At 49.1% G+C, this 15,339-nt stretch overlaps 1 protein-coding gene across 1 annotated transcript; it reads left to right on the forward strand.

The window, feature by feature from the left end:
• LOC130486697 (zinc finger and SCAN domain-containing protein 2-like) lies at positions 1 to 15,339 on the forward strand. The gene is made up of 7 exons (XM_056859983.1): positions 1 to 86; positions 4,395 to 4,556; positions 9,677 to 10,157; positions 10,392 to 10,506; positions 11,498 to 11,500; positions 12,435 to 12,557; positions 13,709 to 15,339. Exons 1-7 carry the CDS (start codon positions 1 to 3, stop codon positions 15,337 to 15,339), a joined length of 2,601 nt encoding a protein of 866 aa, XP_056715961.1.

Genomic DNA, 15,339 nt, shown 5'->3' on the forward strand with positions numbered 1-15,339 from the left:
ATGGTGAGCTCCTCGGGAGGCAAAGCTGCAGCTTCCCAAGCTGCCAGTCCTCAAGGAGGCAATGTGGCCCACAGAAGTGCCCGTTGGTGAATCCTCAGCGTAGGAAAGGCTGGCACTAAAACGGGGCTCCACAAGGACAAGGCTGTGTCTTTGAACATGAGTTTTATTTGTTTTTGAGTCCTATTAAAATCCCCTCCTTCTGCCAAGGAGATGGAGAGGGGTGTACGGTTGTCTTCCCACCTCAATTTTGCCCTCACAGTGTGGGGTTTGAACCCCTAGACCCATGGCGAAACCCCCGGCGTTGTTGGCACGCCACCGCTGTAAAGAACAAGGTCTTGCTCTATACGTTGTTGGCACACCACCGTTAAGAGCAGGGTTTTGGGGGGTCTAGCTATAGGGTATAGGGCTAGGGTGAAGGGTCTTGGCCGAGCTGGATTGCTGGTAAGCAATCCAGCCGTGACGCTGGGAACATCCCGTCACTAGGCCTTGAGTGGGCAGTTGGGACAGACTGCCTTTGTTCTTGGGTAGCTACATTCTTTGGTCCCAGCTCCTTGCAGTAGAATTGTATCTAGTATTATGCTTCGCAGTGCGCATCATGTCCTAGTAAACGCTACTATCAACTGTCTTGGTTACCATAGTTACTCAGGTCTGCTGACCTGCTCTGCTGATCAGAGGTTACATTCCAGCCTTCTGCTCTATATTAAACTCCCGCTGGCCCCCAAGGGCCAGGTCTGGTTGCACCGCCATTGCTGACTCGTCTCCTTCCTTTCCAATTCCCACATCTGGTGCCGCCGACGTGATCCAACGGACTCTGCCCGCTTACCACGGCTGACAAGTCTCTGCGCGCTTTCGGCTTCGGCCCCCTCGGCTTGTCAGCTCCCTCGGCTTTTGCTCCCTCGGCTTTTGGCTCCCTTTGGTAAGTATGGGTGAAACATTATCTACGGAACAGGTAAAGCATGCTAAAGAACTTCATCAGTTGGTTAGGCAGTGTGGCGGGGATTCAATGTCAGTGGCAGATCTCAAGGATCTCCTACGGGAGATTGATTGTCAGTGTCCCTGGTATCCCCAGGAAGGCACTTTCAATCCAGGAGACTGGGAACGAATAGGAAGGGAATTGAAGGGTGAGCCTCGTGAACCAGTGCAAATTATTCTTGCCTGGCAAAAGGTTGATAGAGCTGTCTGCGCTGGGACGCCAGTGGCCAACATGCTCTTGCAACCTGCTGTGGAGGTGCTACCGCCCCCCTATCCGGCTCTCCTCCCTGCAGCCTCGTCTTTGGTTCTCCTCCCTGCAGCCTCGTCTTTGGTTCTCCTCCCTGCAGCCTCGTCTTTAACTCCCATGCCTTCTTCACCTGTCCCTCCTTCTCCTGCTTGTCCACCGCCTCGATCAAAAGTGGCGCTGGCAGTCCAGGCAGCCCGTTGCAATGGGGACCTGGATCTTTCCGAAGAGTGGGAGGGGGAACCGCCTGCATTTTTTCCATTGACGCGTGAGCAAGACGCTCAGGGGATTGTCACGCTGCAATGGGCTCCTTTGCCTTATTCACTTCTTCGGGAGTTGAATAAAGCAATAAAGGAGAACGGCCTTCAGTCAACCTACTTTCAAGGTATGATTGAGGGGCTTTGTACTGGTTATGGTATGTTGCCTAGAAATTGGAAAGTTTTGATGAGACTGATTCTTAGTCAGAAGACTCAGTATGTGGTCTGGGATGGTGCTGCAGCCCAGCTCAGTGTCACTGCTGATATCACTGCTGATCAGGCTTATGGGTCAGAGCAGTGTTGTGGTCCAGGATAATGTACCTATTGTCTTGCAGTGTTGGAGCGCTCTTCCTTTCAAATTAAAGGAGGGTGCTTCCTGTGCGCACCTTGCGCACCTTGTCCCACTCCCGCACTGGGAGGGGGACAAGGGGAAGTTGTCTTTTGATTCCTTACAGATTACCTTGGTCCTGAAAACATCTGACTTCTGAAACCAAGTCGTGAGTATGAGGTTCAAGGTAAAAGTTAAAAAATCTCCTTGATACTAGTGCTGATGTTTCTGTAACCACCTTTCATGATTGGGACCCCTCCTGGCCTCTAGAACGTTCATCTGCTGTCTGGGGGGTGGGGGGTTCCACTGCATTAGATGGGAGTATGTACTCCATTGTCGTCCCACTTAAAATCAATCTTTGGGACGAGACCTTTTGTCTCAATTAAAGGCTACTTTAGTCACTAATGCCTAAGCCTCGTGCCTTCGCTTTGTCATGGCTTTCAAATAACTATGTGTGGATCGACCACTGGCCGCTGCCTGGTGGTAAAGTGGAAGCTTTGCAACGCCTAAGAGTCCCTTTGTGTGTGTGACATCCATTTCTTTACTGTGTGTATGAAGTGTAAAAGTGTGTACAAAAGCAATATGAGGGGAAAATAAGGGTTTGTTCTGAGTAATGATAAAGAAGAAATGAATGCTTAGTATAGTGACAAAAGCCTCCTTAGTATGGAGGCCTGGTTTTTTTCTTTTGTCTTTTAGCCCTGAATGTTAGCCCTGAAATTGAAAAATGTGTAGCTTTTAGTCATATTATGCTCTTGTAAAAATAAGCTTATGTGTGTGTGTGTGTTTTAACTGGTACTTTTAGGGTGCTTGTTTGTGAGGAAGCCGACCGGTTCCTCTCAAACACATTGTGGGGAGCAGGCTCTCCCCCCACCCTGCATGTTTTGATTTCCAACTGCAAATGTATGCCCTCTCACCATGTCTAAGAAAGGCAAGAAAACTATTTCTGTGTCCTCATATTATAGTTAAATAAGTACGGTTACTTTCATTGCACAAGGAAAGTCTTCCCTTTAGTAATGATCAAGCATTTGTATACCTCAGTCCTCTCCTCCTTTAGGAAATTTCTCCTGTTTACCTTTGCATTTTGATTTAAGTATTGGCTGTTAAAAGTCAGATGTAAAAGAAAACAAATTACAAGGACTGGGGAATCTGATTTTGCATTGATCTGTGCCTGCCAAACTTCCAAGGTATCTCCGGACTGGCACACTCCAGGACCAATGACAAATTTGTCCAAACTCTTAAATCCAGCTTTGCAGCTGATAAAATGGTACAAAAAGCTTGTGAATTAACACTAGAAAAGGGTTTTAAAATGCCTACCAAATCTCAAGCAGAAACCTTCTTTGAATAGCCCATCTGCCTTCATTCCGAGAAATAGGGGGAGGAACGCAATCATCAGGCCCAGTAACACTTTTCCTACAGCTCACACTTTGCTATAGAAATGCATTCACCGTACCCCCACTCCAAAGAGGGAGGGTGCCCGTTTGCTCCTTGCCTGTACAGAGATAAGATGTACTCTCCAATGGCCTTGACTGGTAAAGGAACACATTCCTTTGCACCGCTCTATCCTGCACCCCCCTCCTCGCAAGCTCCACTTCTAAAGGAATTTTTTTTTAGGTCTTGCTCTCTGGCTTGCAAAGCAAGCCCTGACACTCTGTGTAAGCACAGAGGTGCCATCACTTTCTGTCTTTTTTGGGCCTTTTTGCAAAAACCTTATGGTTTGCTTAAAATTTAGCAGATTCACAGCAAGGACCTTCATAATCTGAAACACAGGAGCTCTATTTTTCTTTTACTTATATTTTTGCTTAATTTTTTGACAACAAAATTTTTTGCAACTTGCTTTGTGTAAACTACCATCACTTGTAAGCATTGGAAGCCTCATTGCTCTCCCAACCTGAAACCTGCCCGTTTTCAAAGTGCACTCTGCACATGTTCAGTGGTGGTGACAAGCCAAAAGATTTGTTTCCTATGCTGCTCTCTCTCCCATTAAAAGTCATGCCATGCATCACCAGAATGCCAAGGCCTTAGCAAAACACTTTCATTTGCCCTTGCAAAAGCCTCTGCCATCATTCAACAATGTCCTCAGTGCTCTAGGCGGGCTTCTTTTCCTTCCACAGGTGTAAACCCTTGAGGTTTTGGAGCCGCTCAATTATGGCAAATGGATGTTACTCACTTTACTCCCTTTGCCCCCTGGAATCATCTTCATGTGGTCGTGGATACCTCCTCTGGGTATCTCTTTGCATCTCCTCACAAAGGGGAGAAAGTGAAGCACGTCTGCACCCATTTGGTCCGTGCCTTTTCGGTCATGGGTGTTCCCTCTGCACTAAAAACAGAACAATGGCCCTGCCTATTGTTCCTCCACCTTCGCTGCCTTTTGTGCACGATGGCACATACGCCATACCTTTGGCATCCCATACAATTCCGCGGGCCAAGCCATCGTGGAACGTGCCAACGGCACCCTCAAGCGCATGCTTGAAAAACTTAAAAAACAAGGGGGAGTTGGCCTCTCCCTCTTGGACAAAGAGAGCCTCTTGGCTCAGGCTCTCTTTACTCTCAACCATCTTAACCTTCTCTCTTTTAATTCAAAATTTCTTACTAGGACTCAGCGGCATTTCCAGGCCGACGAGCCGCTGCAACAGCCCCTGGTGCGGTATTGCCGTCTGCCCGACCCCCACTGGCACGGGCCAGTGCCTCTTATCACGTGGGGCCGGGGCTACGCTGCTGTCCAAACTCCTACCGGACCTCTGTGGGTGCCTGCTCGGTGTGTGCGGCCTGATTTCCATGGCGTGGCATCAGAGTCTCCCCAGCCTGCTTCCTCCACTGGAGTCCTCCAACCCGATTCCTCAATTCCGCCTTCAGTTGGGGGATCGTGAGCCTATGGCCAAGAGGAGGCGTGGGCGCAAACCAAGCCCTTCTGTCACTTGGGGGGATCTCAAAACCTTGTCCGAGCAAGCCCAACAGGAGTTGGCCAAGCAACACCTGCCTGTGACCCCAGAGCACTTCCTCGCTGCTGTTTTTGCTCAGCTGACTGCAAATTCAGTCCTGCTCAACTTGTGTTTCTGCCTCTTGAGCTCTGGGGTGCAGGGGGTCAAGCATGATTTCTCTGCACCAAACTTGCTGCTTACATGTTTGCATTTCATGGACAAAACGTCTCTTTGATTTATGAACCTCCTTTATTATGTCCTTTTTGCCTACTCCCTTCAATGCACCTGAACTGGTTCTTGCTGAACTACAGAACTTGAACCAGTCAACATTGTTTGCATCAATCACTGACTCTCACTGGAACAATACTCCTTTTCACAAATTTCGGTTTCATCGTTCTCTACCTGGGTTGTGTTTCTGTTGTTATGCTAACAATCCTCAGTTTTCTCACTGGACTTATAAGACTACTGTTGATAAACTGTGGGGAAATAATGCTGTCAATTATACTGCTTGTTCTAACTGCTTTTACCTTTGGGGTAACTTTAACTCCTCCTTTCAGCCCAATCTCACTCTCATGAACACCACCATACAACAGCTGTATCACACTTTCCGATGTTTTCTCCCAATGCTTCCCAGCTAACCTCTGGAAGTATTTGTGGCAACTGGCTCATCCGAAATCCCAACCTTTGGTTCTTTTGGGGTTCAGGGTGGGCTACCAACTATCACCCAGGAAAATATCACTGTGCGGCTCTTGGGTATCTTACAATACCAGTCCAAGTCCTGGATGCTTCTAGGACACATGTGGTCCATCACAAAGTGAGGCGTGCCGCAGCGGCCCCCCTTGGCCCCGGGTGTTCAGATCAGGTAATTGTGGACACCCAACTCAGTGGGGAAGTGACTGGGGTCGCGCCTTAAGGGCTGGTCTTACTGGACTTTTGACTCTGGGAAGCTACCCGGGGATCATTGCCCAGGAAAACCGTCATTCCATCTTAGGTCTCACTTGTAGGTTAAAAATGACTGTCAATGCTACAAGCCGCCTGATTCAAGACTTGCAGCATGAAATTTCTGAATTGCATCACATCACCTTACAGCACCGCTTTGCTTTAGATTTTCTCCTGGCTTGGCAAGGTGGGTTTTGTAAGATTGTCGGTCAGGCAGGTTGCAAAGTCACATTCCATGACCTGAACAAAACCATTGAAGACGAACTGGAAAACTTGCGTCATATGCTCTGCGAGCGTCCTTTCTAGCACTGCTTGAACTTATTGCTGGTTTGATTGCATTGGGATGCTTCATCCAATGTCTCCCTAATCTGTACAACTTATTTGCTTTCTCTAAGGAACAGGAGCAGTTGCAACGTCGGACCATGTACTATGCTTATTACCAGCTTAAAACTAAAAAGGGGGAGATGTGGGGTTTGAACCCCTAGACCCATGGCGAAACCCCCGGCGTTGTTGGCACGCCACCGCTGTAAAGAACAAGGTCTTGCTCTATACGTTGTTGGCACACCACCGTTAAGAGCAGGGTTTTGGGGGGTCTAGCTATAGGGTATAGGGCTAGGGTGAAGGGTCTTGGCCGAGCTGGATTGCTGGTAAGCAATCCAGCCGTGACGCTGGGAACATCCCGTCACTAGGCCTTGAGTGGGCAGTTGGGACAGACTGCCTTTGTTCTTGGGTAGCTACATTCTTTGGTCCCAGCTCCTTGCAGTAGAATTGTATCTAGTATTATGCTTCGCAGTGCGCATCATGTCCTAGTAAACGCTACTATCAACTGTCTTGGTTACCATAGTTACTCAGGTCTGCTGACCTGCTCTGCTGATCAGAGGTTACATTCCAGCCTTCTGCTCTATATTAAACTCCCGCTGGCCCCCAAGGGCCAGGTCTGGTTGCACCGCCATTGCTGACTCGTCTCCTTCCTTTCCAATTCCCACATCACAGCAATGGACAGGGCCACATGCTCTGTCTAAAGAAGGCCAATGGACAGTGTTTCTGAGAGATGTGCTCATAATTGAAAGCGTTACCCAGATTAGTCAGAAACCAAAAATCACCTGGGAAGGTAATTAGATGATCAGAAGGAGACGGGGAGATTGACAGGAATGTGCATCTCAGGACTTGGCCGAACAACCCCCAAAAGGTGCCAGTCCTCAGTACCTGTGAGTACTGCACACACACAAAAGTCCTGCCTAAAACTGTGTGCAAGAGCCAGCATGCAAACTCTAATCTGGAGAACCGGGTTTGATTCCCCACTCCTCCACGTGAAACCTGCTGGGTGACCTTGGCCCAAACACAGTTCTCTCAGACCCACCCTGGCTACTGTTTGGATGGGAGACCTCAGGATCAGGTCCAGGATCAAGATGCAGAGGCAGGCCATGGCAAACCACCTCCAGCCGCTCTCGCCTTGAAAATGCTGTGGAGTCACCCCAAGTCAGCTGTGACTTCACAGCACTTTCCACCACCACAAAAACTGTCTGCAAGTATACACGGTGATGTAAAAGATGCCCTTTCTTAGACCACCTGAAAACAGTTATTTAAATATCCGCCAAAGGCTCTGAGGGCAGAGAGAGGGGCCAAATCTCTAGGAATTTCTCAAGTCAGAGAGGGCGACCCTATGACCGATAGGGCAGAATCACGACTGTCAGTCCCCAGGAAGTCAGAGGGAGCGGTTGAATTGCTCCCCATAACCTCCCTCAGGGAGGGGCTGTGGCTCAGCGGTAGAGCATCTGCTTGGCATGCAGAAGGCCCCGGGTTCAATCCCGGCATTTCCAGTTAAAGGGAACTAGGCAGGCAGGTGATATGAAAGACCTCTCTCTGCCTGAGACCCTGAAGAGCCTTGGAGAGGGGCCATGGCTCAGTGGCAGAGCATCTGCTTGGTATGCAGCAGGTCCCGGGTTCAATCCCCGGCATCTCCAGTTAAAGGGAACTAGGCAGGAAGGTGATGTGAAAGACCTCTGCCTGAGATCCTGGAGAGCCTTGGAGAGGGGCCATGGCTCAGTGGTCGAGCATCTGCTTGGCATGCAGAAGGCCCCGGTTTCAATCCCGGCATTTCCAGTTACAGGGAACTAGGCAGGCAGGTGATGTGAAAGACCTCAGCCTGAGACCCTGGAGAGCCTTGGAGAGGGGCCATGGCTCCGTGGCAGAGCATCTGCTTGGCATGCAGAAGGTCCCGGGTTCAGTCCCCTGCATCTCCAGTTAAAGGGAGTAGGTGATGTGAAGGACCGCTGCCTGAGACCATGGAGAGCCTTGGAGAGGGGCCATGGCTCAGAGGCAGAGCATCTGCTTGACATGCAGAAGGCCCCAGGTTCAATCCCCGGCATCTCCAGTTCAAGGGAACTAGGCAGGCAGGTTATGTGAAAGACCTCTGCCTGAGACCCTGGGGAGCCGCTGCCGGCCTGAGTGGACAATTCTGACTTCGATGGACCCAGGGTCTGATTCAGTATCAGGCAGCTTCATGTGTTCGTGTGAGTTTGCCTTTACTTCCCCCACCACCACTCATTGTCAGATGGCTGAACAGCACGGGAGCACCACCCTGTGCAGTTACTCCAGGGCAGCCCTATCGTTACTCCAACCCTGTGCAGTTACTCCAGAGCTGCATAGGGCGTCTCTGACGGCAGCCTGGCTGAAACCGACTCCCACCAGCCGGGTCTGGGCGCTGCTCCTCGTGGAAAGAGCAGGGAGCGTTTTTTTCCATGCATCTGCAGCACAGGAAGGGTTAAACCGACGGAGCTGTTTGCTGGAGAGGCCGAGCATTGGGGGAAGGGGGGGGAGAAAGGCTCTTTTCCGGTGCTGGGGGGTGGGGGAGGCTTTGCTGCTGAATGGGGGGGGGGAGAGACCAGGAAGGGCTTCTGATAGGCAACAGCAGGGAAAAGCCTTGCAGCCGGATCCTAGGAAGGGTTGCTCACAGGTAAGACTTGGAAGAAAGAAATGCTGCTACCGTGTGCTTTTTTGAGGGTTGGGGTGGGGTTTCACATTATTTTGCAATGTGCGTGTGTTCAGTGCCGTCAAGTCGCTTCCGACTCATGGCGACCCAATGAATGAAAGTCCTCCCAAATGTCCTAACTTTGACAGCCTTGCTCAGATCTTGCAAACTGAAGGCTGCGGCTTCCTTGATTGAGTCTTTCTTTATTTTGCAATGTGATTTGCTTAATGTCTGCTTTAATTCGTTAGCCATCTTGGGGACCCTTGTTGGGGGGGGGGATCTGAATTTTGTCAATGCAATTAAATCAAACTCAATTGCAGGGATCAAAAAGGATCCATTGCAGGGAGGCCCAGAAACGAGTCTCGGGCTTCATCACGCGGGAGGGATCATTCATGCTCTGTGACACGTATGCCCCATGGGACACGTGCCCCCCACCTGCTGTTTCCCTGGGGGTTGGTTGGTTGCCTCCCCCTCCTTCATCTCAACAGTCCCTCCGCCCCACCCTGGAGCGCCCTGACACTCCTCTGCCCCCTTCCCCTCCGCTGGCTGCTTGCGCAGAGCTTCTGCCAAACGCTGTCCCGGTCATGTTAGTAGAAAAGAGCAAGAGTCCAGTAGCACCTTAAAGACTAAAGGTTAGTCTTTAAGGTGCTACTGGACTCTTGCTCTTTTCTACTACTGCGGACAGACTAACACGGCTACCCGCTGTGAATTGCCAGTCATTTTATTCAGAGATCCAGCGTACCTTGAGGTGCAGCCTTTAGACAGACTCATCCCTAGAAATGGGAGGCTAAGCATTTGCAACATGTATTTAAAGTGACAAATAGAGATACGGTAGTTTACTTTATTGATGGGCCAAACAGGCATATCTAAAAAAAAGCTTGATGCGTAATACAGCACATTGACATTAATCCTGATATGCAGACTACAAAAAGGACAGCCCTTTTGATCCACCAGAGCAGTCCTTCGGTGTTTCTTGACCAGGTGATGGAGCTTCATTTTCTTTGGGTTTCCCCCACCCCCTCTATTCAATCCTCTCTCTCTTCACAGCCGCGTGAATAAGCTTATCTTTCCACAGTTGGAAGCTACCCAAATGAAGGGGAAGGAGATGGAAGAGGAGGACCCAGAAGGGCTTGGAATTGGCAAGAGGTCAAGGGAAGGCCCCCCTCCCATCCAAGCAGGGAGTGGTGTTGAATTCTGGGAAAGAGCTGTGCCAGAGATCCTGGATCAAGACACCGTGAACTCAGATGTACATAGGCCACATTTCCGACAGTTTCGTTACAATGACGCTGATGGGCCCCGAGAGGTTTGCAGCCAGCTTCATGGACTTTGCAACCACTGGCTGCAGCCAGAGAGCCACACCAAGAAGCAGATCCTGGACCTGGTGATCCTGGAGCAGTTCCTGGCTGTCCTGCCCCAGGAAATGCAGTGCTGGGTCAGGGGATGTGGGCCGGAGACCAGTTCCCAGGCGGTGGCCCTGGCTGAAGGTTTCCTCCTGAGTCAGGCAGAGGAGAAGAGGCAGGCAGAGCAGGTGAGGGGTTTTCAATTCACTCAGTTCCAGCAACAGTCTTATCCTAAAGCTTCCTTCCCAGATACTGCAGAGAATTGACTAGGCTGGGAAGAAAACCCATCCCCGATTCTTGCCCCCGTGGTTGAAGCAGCTCTGCTGGTCGATGCAGGAGTGAGGAGTCTGGGAGTGGGGCAGGATCCATCTCCTCGGCCTGTCCCATTCCTTCCCTTACCCATCTCCCTTCTGCTGTTTCAGATGCGGGGACCCTCCGTGAAGACTGAAGCTAACTTCTCTGTGGCGGAAGGAGCTCCATTGGAGGAAGGGCAGAGGGCTCAGGGCCAGGAGCTTGCCCAAGATGGCCTCTCACATGGTAAGGGTGCCTTGTGCCTGGATGGGACTGGGACACATAGTGAAGTTGGTGGGTAGAAGGTTTAGGACAAGTGAAAAAATAAATACTTCTGCATGCAACACAGATGTAACTTCTGGGACTCAGAGCCATAGGATGTGGTGATGGGGTTTAGAGAAATTCAAGGAAGGCAATTCCATTCTTATTCACATAAATTAAAATATTCCTATCTCACCTTCTTTCTGTTAGTGGGACTCCAGGTGGTTTTAAAAAAAGGAAATATAGACAAATCTGGGCCCAGCTATTAAACACCATGAATAAATGGAACCTCCATGTTCTGGGGCAGGATACCTCTGAAAACCCATTGCTAGGGGCCAATATTTTGGCTTCCATGCACCTTCTTAAAGCCTTGCCAAAGGCATCTGGTGGGCCACAGTCAGTAACAGGATACAGGATTAGGGATGCCAGGCTGGTGTCTGGCACCCATGTGAGCTAATGTTTGAGGCATGCGGTGAATGGTTGTGAAGTCTCATCTGGCCGAAAACCTGGACGCAGATGCTCTGGAAACCTATTAGTATTCCTCTAGATTTTTCAAAGCATTGACTGATATGCTAAAATCACATATGGGTTTTTGGCTGGACAACGACCTATCATGTGACATCAGTTTCAGCCCCCTCTCGTTCTCCTACCGATCTCAACATGGGACATGGAAGGGCCCCGCCGAGGGGAGAATGAATGCTTGTGCCTGGGCTAAGGAGCCCTTTAGTCTGATCCAGCAATCACCTTTTAGAGCTCCAGAGTCAACAAGGCATTAATCACCTCTCACAGAAGCCTAAAATATGGGTACCTGATGCTTCTGCATCTCCCACAGTTTACTAAAAATCATCACAAGTTCCGTTCAGTGTACATAGAGCAATGTTTCACAGCCCTGGGTGTGTGAAGCAGGATTCAAACAAGCAAACAAAATAGGAAGTCTAGGCTAACACTCTCCCTTCTAATTTTGTCTCCTTTGCAGGCAGTGAGGAGACGTCAATCCTTCATTTTGGCATGTGTGTGGAAATGGCTGCTGCACCCCCAGTCCAGGTAGGGGAGATGAGAGGGAGACAGTCTGGGTCCCCCCTTCTTTCTCAGGAGGTCATTTGCTCCTGCAGTCCAAGTGAGAGAGGTTCTGAATGCCACTTGCTTTACTCATGCCAAACTCTCCATCCTGCATCCTCCCAGAACAACCTTCCAGTGTGCCGTCTCTGCCTGCCATGATCTCTGAGGAGGGAATCTGCTTTTTCTTTCAGTGTCCATTTAACTTTGAGGAGGTGACTGTTTATTTTACTGAGGCAGAGTGGGCCCTGCTGGATCCAGTCCAAAGAGCTCTCTACAGGGAAGTCATGCTGGAGAACTATGGGAGCGTGGCCTCTCTGGGTAAGGAAATTTCACAGGTGCCAAAGGTGTAAACTGCTGCCATTGGGATCATGCATGAATTAAAATCATGACGAGCAATACATTTTTAGAAGCATTACTTAGCCCCTCCTTAGGGCCTTGGGATGGCAGCAAACGCAATGTTCAGCATGGCCAGGTAGAGTGACCCAAGCCGCCTGGCTGGCTCCGGGATAACTGAGGCCAGTGTTGTGGCCATCACCGAAGCCAGAGACGGTGTCCTGGCTTGAGGCAAGGTGGGGCTGAGAGGCCCTCAGAAAGACTCTGGAAGGGGTCAAATCCTAATTTCTTGCTTGCCAACCATTACAACATGCTTTTTCCGCAGTTGAGATTACAGTCACTCTCTGTGTCTGTGCTCTGGGATGGATCTGTCTCCCTTAAAGTGGTTAGGATTGTGGACGTTGATCTTTACCATGTTTCCATCCTTCCAGAAGAAATTGTTCTCTTCCTTGGATGTCTTTCCTTCCCAATACAAGAATCATGTTCTTATGTTTGTCATTTCTTCTCTTTCTCTGCCAAAGAAGCCAGGAATGTAGGAGAAACTCCAGCAGAGACTGATGAAAGCCTTTCATCCAAAGGAGGGCTGGAGAGTTTCTCAAGAGGATCTCAAGAGAGGATTTCCTCCCCAGATGAGCTGGCTGCAAGTAGGTATCCTTCATGGTTACTTCTAGGGATCAGGCGAGGAATAGCCATAGAAGATTTCTGATTCACTTCTTAGCAACACTTGGTTTGGTATAATTATAAAGCCTGCTGGATTCTGAGGAGGGGAGGCCTTCTGGGGCCTGAAATCTGGGAAGCTTGGAAGCTCAGCTGTGGCTTTTGAGGGTCTGTAATCCTGTATATACTAAAGGGGCTGGGAACTTGAAAATACCCCTACTGGATTAAGACAAAGTCCCATTTTCTGTTTCCTAGAGTTGGTAGCTAGATCAGGAGTCCCCAATGTGGTGCCCATGGGCATAATGGCATATGTCCAACTTTTCTGATGCCCATGAAGTGTTTTTAGGAAATTGGTTAATTTTGCCCAGCAAGGCTTGTGATTGACTATTGGAGATTTGGTTGTCTGTACAGATTTTTTAAATGTTGCTCTGACAGCAGCTACCAGCACAGCACAAGAATCTACACTGTGCTACTGAAGTTCAACTATGGCAATCATTTCATGGTTTGTTCCGCCTCCTGTGGCAGCCATTTTGTTACTGTACCCGCCATGCTATGTCAGAATTCCAAGGAAAGGGGGTTATTTAAGATCTGTTCTGATGACTGGGGCCAAAGGCCCATCCGCCCTTTCCTACACAGGTCACCTAGATGCCTTCCAGCCTTACCTGCTCCACCAACAACTGGCACCTCTTTAAAAAATGATGGGGGTCCCCTTTTAACTGTAGGGCTCACTGAGTGAGTCCCTGCCCTCCCAACCACAGGAAACATGTACTTTGGAAGGCTGAAAACTAGCTCCTTATTGCTCTGGTTACACCAGGATGGAAACTCTCTGATAGTTTCTTGTATTTAATCATCAAAAGACCTGCACAGCAAGTCAAATGTGAAGGGTGGGGGCCAATTCTTTCCTATGTTTTCCATTAAAATACATATTGGGAAGTTTGGGAAGGGGTAGTCAGAATATATAAACAGCACTAGAGGAGGGTCTGGCCAGGGAAACGTTTTGACCAGCAGCTCAAATTGAGTGGAGGGGAGAGAGAAGCTCCGAAAATGGAAACAAAATGCAACCCCATTGATCAAGAGAGCCTGATTTGTTGCTTATCTCCTTGCATGAGTGCTGATTGGATCTCTCTCTTGATTCCAGCAGAAAATGTTGAGGAGACGGTTGGGGAATTCCAGGGGTTCTCTTTGGAAAGAGACAAGGAACAAAAATTGGATCGAGATGGACCTGAGAGGCAGGAAGGAAGCCCTGGAGAGAAGATGAGTGAAAAACCCATTCCCTCCCAAGTAGGGGATTTCCATGAAGTAATTCCCAAGGTGGAGGAAACGTACAAATGGTTAGACTGGGGACTTAATTTCTCAGATCAAACTCAATATGATACTGATTTGCAAGACCACCCTGAAAAGAAAGCCCATTCTTGCTTCCAGTGTGGAAAGAGCTTCCTTTCTGGAGAGGAGCTTATGAGACACCAGAGAATCCATATAGGAGAGAAATTGTATTGCTGCTCAGACTGTGGCAAGAGGTTCTCAGAAAATTCAAACCTTATTCAACACCAGAGAGAGAGTTCCCACCATTCAGGAGGGAAGACATTTGTCTACTCAGAAAGTGAAAAGAATTTGTCTGATGCGAAAGCAGATGAATCACAGAGGAGATCACAGCTCCTTTTGCACCAAAGAATCCACCCAGGGGAAAAACCTTTTGAATGCTCAGAGTGTGGAAAGAGATTCAAACAGAGTGTCAGTCTTCAACAGCATCTGAGAACCCACACAGAAGAGAAACCTTTTGAGTGCTCAGAGTGTGGAAAGAGATTCCATTACAGGGTCCTTCTTCACTATCATCAAAGAACACACACAGGAGAGAAACCTTTCCAATGCTCCGAGTGTGGAAAGAGCTTCAGCTGGAGAGGCAATCTTCAAAAGCATCTAAGAAGCCACACAGGGGAGAAACCTTTTGAATGCTCTGAGTGTGGAAAGAGATTCACTGAAAGTCACAGTCTTCAGCGGCATCAAAGAACCCACACAGGTGAAAAACCTTTTGAATGCTCAGAGTGTGGAAAGAGATTCTTCTCGAGAGGTGATCTTCGACAGCATCGAAGAACCCACACAGGGGGAAAACCTTTTGAATGCTCTGAGTGTGGAAAGAGATTCAGAGTGAGTGTCAGTCTTCAACGGCATCTAAGAACCCATACAGGTGAGAAACCTTTTGAATGCTCAGAGTGTGGAAAGAGATTCCATTGCAGTGTCCTTCTTCACCATCATCAAAGAACCCACACAGGGGAGAAACCTTTTGAATGCTCCGAGTGCGGAAAGAGCTTCAGCCGGAAAGGCCATCTTCAGCGGCATCTAAGAACCCACACAGGTGAGAAGCCTTTTGAATGCTCAGAGTGTGGAAAGAGATTCAGTGAAAGTCGCAGTCTGCAGCGGCACCTAAGAACTCAAACAGGGGAGAAACCTTTTGAGTGCTCAGTGTGTGGAAAGAGATTCAGCTTGAGTGGTGATCTTCAACAGCATCAAAGAATCCACACAGGGGAGAGAACTTTTGAATGCTCAGAGTGTGGACAGAAATTCAGAGGGAGATGCCACCTTCAACATCATCGAAAAACCCACATAAGGGAGAATCTGGTGAAGCCTTTGATCCCAGAGTTGTCATCCACAATGGTCTCAGATCCGGTGGACATCCTTCAAGGCACTGCCAATAGAGTCTGGGCTAGTGTTACAGAGCCGCGGAAGACAGATACAGACAATGGCACCAGGCCCCTCTCCCCCATCGAATGA

The sequence above is a fragment of the Euleptes europaea genome, chromosome 1, assembly GCF_029931775.1.
Source record: "Euleptes europaea isolate rEulEur1 chromosome 1, rEulEur1.hap1, whole genome shotgun sequence".
NCBI classification, from domain to species: Eukaryota; Metazoa; Chordata; class Lepidosauria; order Squamata; family Sphaerodactylidae; genus Euleptes; species Euleptes europaea.

Bases quoted from the DNA above. Each gene is read 5' to 3' on its own strand.
- LOC130486697 (XM_056859983.1), top strand. From the start codon at position 1: ATGGTGAGCTCCTCGGGAGGCAAAGCTGCAGCTTCCCAAGCTGCCAGT. The intron at 87-4,394 runs GTGAATCCTCAG...ATTTCTTACTAG, and splicing joins GCCCACAGAAGTGCCCGTTG to GACTCAGCGGCATTTCCAGG. The intron at 10,158-10,391 runs GTGAGGGGTTTT...CTGCTGTTTCAG, and splicing joins AGAAGAGGCAGGCAGAGCAG to ATGCGGGGACCCTCCGTGAA.